Source organism: Carassius carassius, chromosome 8 (assembly GCF_963082965.1).
Source record: "Carassius carassius chromosome 8, fCarCar2.1, whole genome shotgun sequence".
NCBI classification, from domain to species: Eukaryota; Metazoa; Chordata; class Actinopteri; order Cypriniformes; family Cyprinidae; genus Carassius; species Carassius carassius.
This window is the reverse complement of record NC_081762.1, coordinates 25630413-25642142: the sequence shown is the minus strand read 5'-3', so window position 1 is coordinate 25642142 and position 11730 is coordinate 25630413. Positions and strand designations below refer to the sequence as shown.

Sequence of the window (11730 nt, the reverse complement as noted above, 5' to 3'; positions counted from 1 at the left end):
CCAAGAAATTCTTTCATGGTATTATATCTTTGACTAATTTTGACAGTTGAACAGACAATTGTGCATATGATGACTTACACAATGAAACCATGCTGATATGTTTTGGAGAGAGTAACCATTTCACTGAAAAATCAACTAATCAGTTTAGATCAGCAAGATCTATTTATTTGGAAAATGTGCTAAATGTGGGCTCATTGTGCTAACTGTAGCTACTTGTACATAATCATTTGAAAAAAAGCACAGAGTCACTTGAGACATGTACTAAAGCATTTGCAATTTGATAAAACCAATGAAAAATGACATTCTGTTGTGAACAATTGCAAGGTGGTTTGGAGATTTGTCCATGTTATTTTGAGAATGTCATCTCGGTTTCAAGAAATGAGCCAAACCAATCGAGAAAAACTGTAATTGCAGTGGGAATCTCAGTTATGCTCAAGCCACTCCGCTTCATTCTTCACGTGTGTTTTCTGTTTGGTCAGGATGGCTGAGAGCACCCTGGAGGAGCGCAGTTTGGAGATTCTGGATATTCCTGATGATTTGGACGATGACCTTCTGTCTCTCTACTTTGACAACAAGCGACGCTCTGGAGGAGGGAACGTGGTCTCTTTTGAGAAGAATGGAAACCATGGTTTGGTGGTGTTTGCAGATGCAGAGGGTAAAAACATTACATAAAATAGATTAAAAAGTATATTTAAAAGAAATAAATGAAGAATATTACATGCATACATAAGCAAAACGTTTGTTTCTCTTACTCTAGCTGCTGCCAGAGTTGTCTCCAAGTCCCATGTCCTCATGAATACCAAACTGACAGTGCGGAGGAAACCACCAAAGGACCCTGGAAAACTGCTGCTGAAAGGGATCAATCCACAAACTTCACTGGACCATGTGGAGCTTTATGTGGAAAATGTGACTGGGATGGATTGTGAAACAGACTTCATCCTATATCAGTCTACAAACAAGGATCTGGTTCTAGTACACCTAAAAAAAACTTTAGACAAAGGTTTGTAGCTCATCAGTCTATCAGCAGAGCATACAGAAAATACTATCGGCATACTTTGTCTTTGCATTACATAACACAAAATAATATCATAACAAGTGGTGTCTTGGGTTTCACAAGATAATGTTTAAAATATAAGTTAGCACAACCATTTTTAACATTCATAATAGTAATACTAATAAATGTTTTACATGAACAGCAGATCAGCATATTAGAATGAAGATCATGTGACACTGAAACTGGAGTAATGATGCTGAAAATTCAGCTTTGATGACAGGAATAAATTACATTTTAAAATGCATAAATTACAGTAAGTTAGTTCTAAAAAACTAGCTTGAGCTTGAGCAGCATTTGATATCAAATAATGATATTTTTAAGTACATTTTTAGGTGTGCACATACTTTTAAGGGCCACTCTATCAGAGATTTGAGCTCTTGTTAGTCATTTTAAAGGGCTCATCAGATGCCCATTTTCCACAGGCTGGTATGGTTGGTAATGTCCTTGGTTAAAATTCCTCAATGGTAGTGTAAAACAACAAGTTTTTTACTTTGTCAGCTCTGTTCACAGCTACCCGTTTCGGTGCATGTCTCTTTAAATGATAATGAGCTGCTGATCACGCTGCCCCTTTCATTTCTGTGTATTCTGTGGTGCGTTACCATCAAAAACAAAACTAATCCACTATGTCTGTCCTCAGTGGCTCTCATGTCAGCCAATAAAACCTCATGGTGCTCAGAAAATCAAAACTTCTTCCTAATTGAGACTGTTTAGGTTTTTTGGGGATTAAACAAAAAAGTAGATAATGGATTTTTATCATTGTAGGGGGGTTATGTTCACACACTGCTAAGACATATTTATATGCAAACACCATGTAAAAGTAAATTTTGCATCCAATGTCCCCTCTAATGCATGCACAAAATAAAATCATGCATGATAATAATCTGTGGTACGCTTGTCTTAAATATTCTGTCATTGTCTATGTGATTCCACAGATTTTCAGATGCTTAAAGACGAAGTTTCCAAGAAGAATCTAAATGGAGCAAAGGTCACTCTGGAGCAGGTCGAATCCACCGACTCCATTCTGGTGGCCAGTCTGTCTCCTGCGCTCACAGAGGACATGCTGGAGCTCTACTTCGGGAGCAATCGTGCTGGCGGCGCTGATGTCCTAGCAGTTAGCATGCTAGCTGACGGACGTGCTAAGGTTTCTTTTAAAGATGTGAAATGTAAGTCGTCTTTCTTGAAGTCTCTGTTTTAGAGTTGTGGAGTCTCAACTGAGTGATCTCTTTCACAGCTGTGGACGATGTTCTCCAGAAATCCCATCATTTGGAAGGGACAGATTTAGTAGTGGAGCCTTACTTTGATTTCCTGCACGCTCTTGAGGATCAGTCGTCTGTGAGTGCTCAAGATGAACAGGGAACACTGACAGATGGGAACCAACCCCAAAGTCCTACTCTTTCTGTCCCAGTGGTGAGCGCCAAAGCTGCTCTGGCAGACAATGCCACAAATTTAGCAACTTCTGCATCTGCTCCTGAGCCATCTGTCCAGAAGGAGTGCGTTAGCTTGGTATCTGTGCATGACCCCACTAAACATCACCTGCTCAGTTTGAGCAGTTTGCTCGAGAACCTCAAAAAGGATCACCCCAAATTTGACGTCACTCTAGGAAAAGATGGCGTCCAAATCAAAGGGCCTGACCAGATTGAGGTTGAAAGACTTAAAACCAATGTTCTGAAGTTCCTGACCGGTGTCGTGGAGGACCATCAGATGTATGACAAGCTCAAAGCTGAGTTTCTCGGACGGGAGGATGTTAAAAAGAGGCTGAGTTTGTCTTTGGAAAGCGTACCTTCAACCTACAGCGTCTCGGACTGTAGGGTCTCTGTAACGTCTCTGTCCCGCAGCGCCGTCAAACAGTCCCGAGATTTAATAGAGTCCCAGATCTCAGAGTTCACTGTGCCCATAGACAAAGAGTACGAGAGCGTGCTCTCTTCAACAGACTGGTCTGACTTCCTGGTGTCTTTGAACTTCTGCAGTGCCAAACTGTCCGATGCCGGTGGAGTGATTACTGCCGTCACCCTGACAGGGATGGAGAAGGACAATCAAGAGAAGATGGTAGCGTTTCTCAGCACACCACGCCAGAAGGAGATCGTCCTGTCTATGGAGCCAGGAATGCTCAAGTTCCTCCAGCTCCATTATCAAGGTCTACTGGCGGACATGGGAGAGGTCATCCTGTTCCCACTGGACACTGGAGATGGATTGAGTGTTAGTTACTGAGTTTGCTTTCATTCAACTGATTTAAATGACATTTACCCTACTGATAAAAAGTTAGGGGTCAGAAAGATATAGTTTTGTTTTTAATTTATGCTTTAATTCAGCAAGGTTGCATTGAATTGATTGAGGTGGGCAGTAGTGAAGTACTTTTACTTTACTCAAGTAAATTTTAGTGAAAAAGTGTTTTTCTTTGGAAAACTTTTACTGCACTACATTCCAACGCATAATGTCATACTTTTAACTGCACTACTCTTTATAAATACTAGTTGTTGTTTTTTTCCATTACCTTTAATATTTAAGAGCATTAAAAATGTTGTACTTTCTTGTACTCAAGTAAATCTTTGAATTACCTTTACTTGAGTAAAAGTATGAAAGTAGTGGATTTCTAATGTAATGTACTGCAGTAAAAAGTACAATATTATGCTTTGGGATGTTGTAAAGTAAAGTTTTATAAATAAAAATGCTCTTTTAAACGGATCATGTGACACTGAAGACTGGAGTAAAAAAAAGTTTTGTAGCTTTGATCACATTAATAAATTAAATTTTTAAATATAGTCAAATAGAAAACAGCTATATTAAATTGTAATAAGATTTTTTTTAAATACTGTTTTTGTTGTATTTCAAATAAATGCAGCCTTGATGAGATTTATTAATTTGTGTAGTAAAAATAGACTAACCTGCAAGATTGTGTTGAAAATCTAAAATACTCAGTATCAGTATTTGCATGAGCGAAACACAGACGTGTAGATATTCAGAAAAACAACACGATAAATTGCATTTGTTAACTTTACTTTCAGTAAAAACTTAGCCTATTGTCTCTGAAATTTCTATTTCTATCACGTAATGTATTGTAATTTTCCTCAGTCTTGAACTGAAGTGAGAACTAAGAACCGTGTGGTAATTGTCTTCTATATTTGCTTTGCAATCTCTTAAATTCACTTTTAGATTCAGGGAGAGAAGAGTGTATGCCAATCAGCGGCAGAATTATTAAGTGCTATTGTCGGATCAATCTTTACGAAGACCATTGTGGTGACCCAGCCTGGCATTTCCCGCTTCCTACTGGAGGAGGAGGGTGTCAGCATACTGGCAGAGATGACAGCAAAGTTTGAAGTCTTTATCGACATGGCCAAAGTGCACTGGGAGCCGCTAGAAGATGGTGTAACGTATCCCAGCCTTGTAGTTAATCCTGGCATATCTCAAATACTCAGTAATACTTTAGGGTTGATTGTATCTGTGCTGTCTACAGGACATCCTGGAGCTGGCATGGAAAATGACAGCCTGTCAAAACTTCCAGAGAAGTTCCTCTGCAAATACCATTGAGGAATTCACTTCTGGAGTCCCGAACGCACGTAACTCAACCGATGCACGTTCTTCAGGTCATTATAGAGATAATTTCTCGACTGATTCTTTAGCGGTCGTTGAATTATAAATGGGCAGAGACCCCTTAGTTCCACTTCTTTTCTGCATTAAATAAAATACAATGATTTAAGGCCCTATGATTTGTGCAATGCGGAAAACGCGGACAGCTATAACAATGGAATTTAGGGTATAACGCCGAATTTGATTCATTGGATGAATGAATACACTTAAATCAAATCATGATATGGACTAGAATTTGTACATTTTAAGCTGCAAAAGACTATTTAAATATGAATCCTGCATGTTCTGTGTTTCTCTGTATGAATGAATGGTGTAGCCGTAATTTCGTTTACTACACACATACTAAATTGCGCGACACTCGCTGTGATTTTAGCATCAGCCTGCTGAATATATGAGTACAAAAATACATGAACAACATTCCCAGCTCATCACTTCATGAGCATTTTACCTTTTCATTTGAGTAAAATGTTGTCATGTCATATACAAACAGAAACGTAAAGTCCCTCATGGCAACCCGTCAAAATAAAAGTTTGGATTAACTTGAAGAAATTGTGTCAGAAAATATATTAATATTGTCAATTAGAATGTACAAAGATTACTACTACTACTACTATTAATAATAAAACTATTACAACTTAATTATTCTAATGAATAATCACACAATATTTGTTCTATGTTTTAATCTTAATAGTAAACCCCCTTTGATTGCCAAAAATAAGTTTTTTAAAAACTTAAAATTAAAATTTGATTAGAAGATAAATTAAACTAAATGTTATGCCTTCTTTTGATAACCAGAAGAATTAAGAACATAGAATTTCTGAAAACACTAGGGCTATTGAAAAAATAAATCGTAATAAATGAAGTTGTTCAGAAAAGTTCTGAAAAATGGAAAATATGGAATTTTGAACAAAATAAAACAAAGCCCTAAATACAATGCTATTCTGTGTTTTTTTTTTTTGAATCCCAATGGTTAATGAATGTTTTCTGTCACTCAGCTCGTATTGAAGAAGCTAAGAAGATCTTAGCATTCATTGGCAGCGATTTGAACCCCCAACCTTCAAGTTTAGGAGCCACAGACATTGAATCTGCAGATCTGTATTCAGATACTCAAGATACCTCAGCAGTGGCAGAAGAAGAGGACGACCAACCCCAGTCACTGCAGACCCATGACCTCCAGAGCTCCTCTGCACCCATGAACACCTGCAGCCTTGACGAGGATGCAAGCTTCCTGCTGGCCATTCAGATGTCAATGGAGCTCAACCAAAGATCAGACGCAGAGGACATCCAGAAAGCTCTAGAACTGTCCAGGAGCGACTCCATGCCAAACCAGGAGAACACGCAGCTGGAGAGAGCGTATGAAGTGTCCTTGCAAGACGCCATCAAGTCAGCCAACAAAGCCGAGATCTGTGTGTTTGCTAACTACAACCATGATCTCGTCAGAGTGGACATCGCATTGAGCAAGAAAGTTGGACTGAGACAGTGTGAGGAGAAGGTCGAGAACAAGAGCCTGCGGAAACTCTCCTCCCATCAGAAGAGATGCATAGAGCTCATTAAGAGGAAGCATGCGGTCGAGATCAGCATCCAGGGCACCACCGCCGTCCTCTCCGGCTTCAAAGAGTACGTCTCAGAGGCCGCGAGGGACCTGAAGAACGTCCTGAGGAGTACAGAGAACATGATGTCAGATGCTGAAATCGTGAAGACTGTACAATGGGTGTGGTACGAGCAGGGCTCCTCCTCCAAGGCCATCCCGTATCCGCCGGATGCCACGGTGTTCATTGAGAACGCTTGGAAGATGAAGCAGAAGAAGACTGATATTCTCTTCAACAATCAGCCGTGCAGCATTGACTTCGAGAAGATGGAGGAGCACAGTTTGGCATCCGGGAGATCTGTGCCTATTAAACGGAAGATGCTGACCACAGAGGACTTGTACACGGATGGTGCAGGTACCAATTAAGATAAAACCCCCAAAATAATGACGTGCCCAAAGGAAGACTCCACCGTTTCTCCTGTTGATGCCAGACTTCTCTCATTATTTTTTGTTTAAAAACAGGCGAAATAGTTCTTCATAATAGTTTCCAGTCATAACGCATACTTCTTTCTCAGATGATATATACATGATATGCCAATTAATTAGTGAAATTATGAAAAAACGTTGTAGATTATGTCATGTTGATTACACATGATAGTCGGATTCGTAAGTCAAATTAGTTGCTTAAGTCAATGTTTGCTGGGAAAATCTCTCAAATTGAAATAATCTAAGAATATGAGAGTGTTTCGTAATTTAGATTTTTTTATTATTATTTTGTTTTGTCAGTTGTCTTTTTAAAATCAATCAATCATCATTATCAATCAATCAACCAATCAATCAACAAATCAATCATCATTATCAATCAACCAACCAACCAATCAATCAATCAATCAACAAATCAATCAATCAACAAATCAATCAACAAATCAATCATCATTATCAATCAATCAATCAATCAATCAACAAATCAATCAACAAATCAATCATCATTATCAATCAACCAACCAATCGACCAATCAATCAATCAATCAATCAATCAATCAACAAATCAATCATCATTATCAATCAACCAACCAATCAATCAATCAATCAACCAATGGACCAATCAATCAACAAACCAATCATCATTATCAATCAACCAATCAATCAATCAATCAATCAATCAATTTTGTCAGTTTTTGATTTGGTATTGTAATATCAAAAAGAATTGTCAATGATATGCCAGTTAATTAGTTAAGAATGTTATGAATAAATTATATTTATTTATGTATGAATTATGACAAATTATTTGGGGGGGGGGGGTGTTGGGATTATTGAGTCGGCAAAAGTAAATAACAAAAATCTATATTAAGACTTGAATATATTGAAACGTATTATTTGTTTCATCTTAGTATCTGGCCTTGTTCATTAGTATTATTGGTCACATTTTAGTTTGTAGTATTAAATATCAACTATGACTTTTGCCTCAATAAACTCCTAATTTGCTGCTTACTAATAGCTAGTAAAGTAATTGTTAAGTTTAGGTCAGGATTAAGAATAAGGCATTAATACATGGTTTATAAGTACCAACAAACAGCCAATATGCTAGGAATATGCATATTAATAAGCAACCCCTAAACTAAAGTGTTCCTGTTTAAATCTGTAATATTCAAGCTTGAATCGCTTCGTCTAAAGATGTGGTCAGTAAAACTAATAAAGGTTCATTATTCAGTAGTTCAGTGATGTATGAAGCACAACTCACACAGAAGTCACTTTCAACAAAATGGTGTTATATTGGTGGAAATCAAAGATGAGGGAGAGTAGGATCCAAATGTAGCATCCAAAGACAAGTAACAGGCACCGAACAGAGGCAGCCAACACTGGACAAGAGCTGAGATGAGCACAGGGAACAGGCAAGCCAAAACAACTTCAGACGCAGTCTACAAAGACACAGCAGACAGGAAGCAACTTTAAAGTCCACGTAAGAAAACAGGGAACAGGCCAGAATCATGACAGACGTTGCAAGTGTGTGTTCAGTAGATGACACTTATGTTTCAGATGAAGATTACAGTCTGCTGTCCAGCTTGCCTGAAGTGTGTCCCGTGGATGTAGACTCGGATGAATTCCAGAATGTGGTCAAAGATTTCTATGACACCCTTCAGGACAGCCACAACAAAATCAGAATCATTAAGGTACAATTAAACACCGTCGCACAGCTCGGTGTCTGTCAGTGCATGTGTAGTTCAGAGGGGTGCAAGACATGAATAGAGTAAAGACCTGTGAATTTACTATGATTTGTTTACAGCAGTGATTAACTGCCTTGGATGTGTTTCTGGTCGTCTGTTATCTCTCACACTGCCTCTGATGGTGTTTTCAGGTTGATAAGCTGATGAATAAGCTCCTGCATGACCAGTACAGGCTGAAGAAGGTCAGTATTGAGCGCAGCTCCTCAGAGGCGCAGGTGGAGCGCACCCTTTACCACGGCACCAGTGAGACCAGCGTCAAGGAGATCTGCATCCACGGCTTCAACAGGAGCTTCTGTGGGAAGAACGGTAGTGTGCTGTGGATCAGTCACATGCTGCTGTTTGATATGGCAAGCTTCACACTTAGCATGGCTTACAGCAGGGCTAGTGTAGTTAATTAATACCATTAAAAATTCAGGTTACACTTTATTTTAAGGTGTCCTTGTTACAGTGTAATTATGCATTTAAGTACCGAGTAATATTAATTAACTACAAGTACTTACTCTATGGTTTGATTTAGGGTTACTTGTATGTAATTATTCATAATTTATTGTTATTATAATAGTAGGTACATGTAACAAGGACACCTTAATACAAAGTGTTACCAAAAACATTTTATTTCAAATCAAAATCATTGACTGAAAAAAAAAAATGGCTAGTTGACAAGGCAACATTTCTCTTTTTTTGGTGTAGTTTAACTTGAAGTAATACAACAACTAAAAACTACATTAAACTATTACATAAAAACTAATAAAAACTGTATAGACATTAAAAAACTAAACTAATAAAAATGACAAAAACACTCAAAACACAAATGACTAAAACATTCAAATTGAAGTAAAAACGGAAAATATAAAATCTACTTTCAAATATTAAAAGCTATAATAGTATGATCCGTGATGCTAAAATAACGCTGGCTCATACATTAGATTTGAAAAAACAACATCCCAGAAACACCCTATCAATTACTCAAATCCCCAAATTAACTAATCGTCAGAGTTCTATCTGATATGAACCAGGGCTATTATCCTTCAATCTAAATCTAGAACCAAAAAACAAAACAAAAAACTATGTTATTTCAGATATGTTTTTATTTTAAATTGAAGTAAATATGTAAAAACAATAAAAATAACAAATAATTATAACTAAAATAAAAAAATATATAGACAAAAAATAGCTAAAACTTTACCATAAGCTTAAAATAAATCAGAAAATAACATTAAAATCTAATTCAAAATATTAATAAAAACTATAATAGTGCATAAATGACACAGATCTGAATTTAAAGGTGCTGTATGATTGACACTGAGTGGTTGAACTATGTATTGCAGTCCAAATTCAAAATATTGGAGAGTTTTTTTCACCCGGTCCATCCTCCTCTTTAGACTTGACACACACACAGGTTGCCAGATTGATGACACCAACAGGAGTGAGCGCACTTGATGATGAATGAAATTAAATACTCTGTGTTTTCCACCAACTGGTAACCCGGGGTGCTGAAATACAGTTGGGTAAACTGGCAGTGGGTGGGTTTCACAAACCAAAACAGAGACCAATATTCCAGCCTTTAACACACATCTTCAAAAGAGAATAACTGACTGCAGCATTGTTTTTCAGTAAAACAATTATGTTAACTTATCATATTTCTTATATATCTGCAAACATATCATAGTATTTTTATGCCTTAGTAGAGTCAAAATCTTACATACATGCATCTTGTCTTCTCTCTGACAGCCACTGTGTACGGTCAGGGCGTGTATTTTGCGGTGAACGCCTCACTGTCTGTGTCAGACACATACTCTCCACCCAATGCAGACGGGCACAAGTTTATATTCGTGGCCAGAGTGCTGACCGGAGACTTCACCGTGGGCAAATCTGACTATAAAACAGCCCCGCTGAAGGAGAGCTCGGGCGTTCCTGTCAGATACCACAGTGTGACGGATCAGATCAGCTCCCCGACGCTCTTCGTCATCTTCAACGACACACAGGCTTACCCAGAGTACCTCATCACATGCAAGAAGATCTACAGCTGAACATCCCTTCACATTCATAATGTCTAATCATTAAACCACTCTGAACAGCGGAGTGTTCGTTCTTCTTAATTCTATGAATAATTCCATTCTTCTGTGTTGTAAGCGACTGACAAAACATTTGCATATTTTAGTGTTCTTTAATGATTGATATTTTTGAACAAATCATATTGATCATGTTTGTTTCAGGACACTGTCAGCATCACATCACTCACAGATTAGTATTTATGGTGTCAAAAAATAAAGTACATAAATGCTGGAATGAAGTTATTATCTGTACAATGTTTTTATACAGTAATAGCAGTAGAAATACAGTAACAATTTTTAAGTTTATTATTTAATTGTGCACTGTAAAATTAAATGATTTGGGGTTCTTCAGATTGTCTGACGTGAAATAATTTGGCAACACCAATAACTTTTTAAAGTCTAAACTGATGTGCATCTGAATATGTGTATTATATTTATAAGTAACACTTTACAATAAGGTTCTTGTTAACTATAATGCAATAATGACCAATACATTGTTATAGTGTAAATCTTTCTTAAGGTTAATTAATAAAAATACAGCTGTCCTTTATTAGTCCATGTTAGTTTAGATGCATTAAATTACATTAACAGATACAATGATTATTATTTTGTTTTAAATAATGTATTAGTAAATGTTAGAATTCACCAACATGAATAAATGCCTTTCACTGTTTGCTAATTAATGAAGTTAACTAACGTTAACAAATGGAACTTAATTGTTAAGTGTTACCTTTTAATAAAATAATATTAACAACAAAGACTACCATTGTATTATCATGAATGATGCTAAAACAGGGGTGTCCAATCCGGCCCGCAGGAGGATTTCAGCAATAATATAAATAATAAATTAAACGTCAGTTTGAAAATTAAATAAAGTGTGTTCTCTACAACATTTTATTTTGAATTTAAAGAGGAACAAATTACTAATTTATTTACATTGATATTAAGCCTCGGGAGTCTGGTCTTGTGATTTTAAACATGTCCAAAAGAAGACATTTGGCCTGGAACGACGGCCAAGCTATTTAAGGAGAAATGAAAAAAAGGTATTATCTCAACGCAAACATGTAAGTTTAATCACAACTCGTGACTAATATTAAATTACACTGTGACGCACTGGACAGCTTCGTATGGAGAAAGTAAATGAGTATATCCTAAATTTTGTTTTAATGATGTGCGAACTGCGAACTGACATTTTGTAACTTTGCAAAAAAAAAAAACATTGTGAGTTTTTCAGTGTCGGATGAAGCTATCAGGTTACAATATAATTCAAGATATGAGGCAAAA

At 37.0% G+C, this 11730-nt stretch overlaps 1 protein-coding gene across 1 annotated transcript in view; it reads left to right on the top strand.

Annotated features, from left to right (window-relative positions):
• Positions 1 to 10471, top strand: part of LOC132145638 (protein mono-ADP-ribosyltransferase PARP10-like) — a 27457-nt gene extending 16986 nt beyond the window's left edge. The window contains exons 3-12 of the mRNA XM_059556789.1: positions 480 to 655; positions 758 to 1000; positions 1987 to 2217; positions 2286 to 3250; positions 4205 to 4417; positions 4506 to 4626; positions 5635 to 6582; positions 8205 to 8338; positions 8524 to 8698; positions 10124 to 10471. Coding sequence (XP_059412772.1) covers positions 481 to 655; positions 758 to 1000; positions 1987 to 2217; positions 2286 to 3250; positions 4205 to 4417; positions 4506 to 4626; positions 5635 to 6582; positions 8205 to 8338; positions 8524 to 8698; positions 10124 to 10422 — 3504 coding nt within the window. The 5' untranslated portion in view covers position 480 and the 3' untranslated portion in view covers positions 10423 to 10471. The remainder of the gene's footprint in view (positions 1 to 479; positions 656 to 757; positions 1001 to 1986; positions 2218 to 2285; positions 3251 to 4204; positions 4418 to 4505; positions 4627 to 5634; positions 6583 to 8204; positions 8339 to 8523; positions 8699 to 10123) is intronic.
• Positions 10472 to 11730: the final 1259 nt, after the last annotated feature.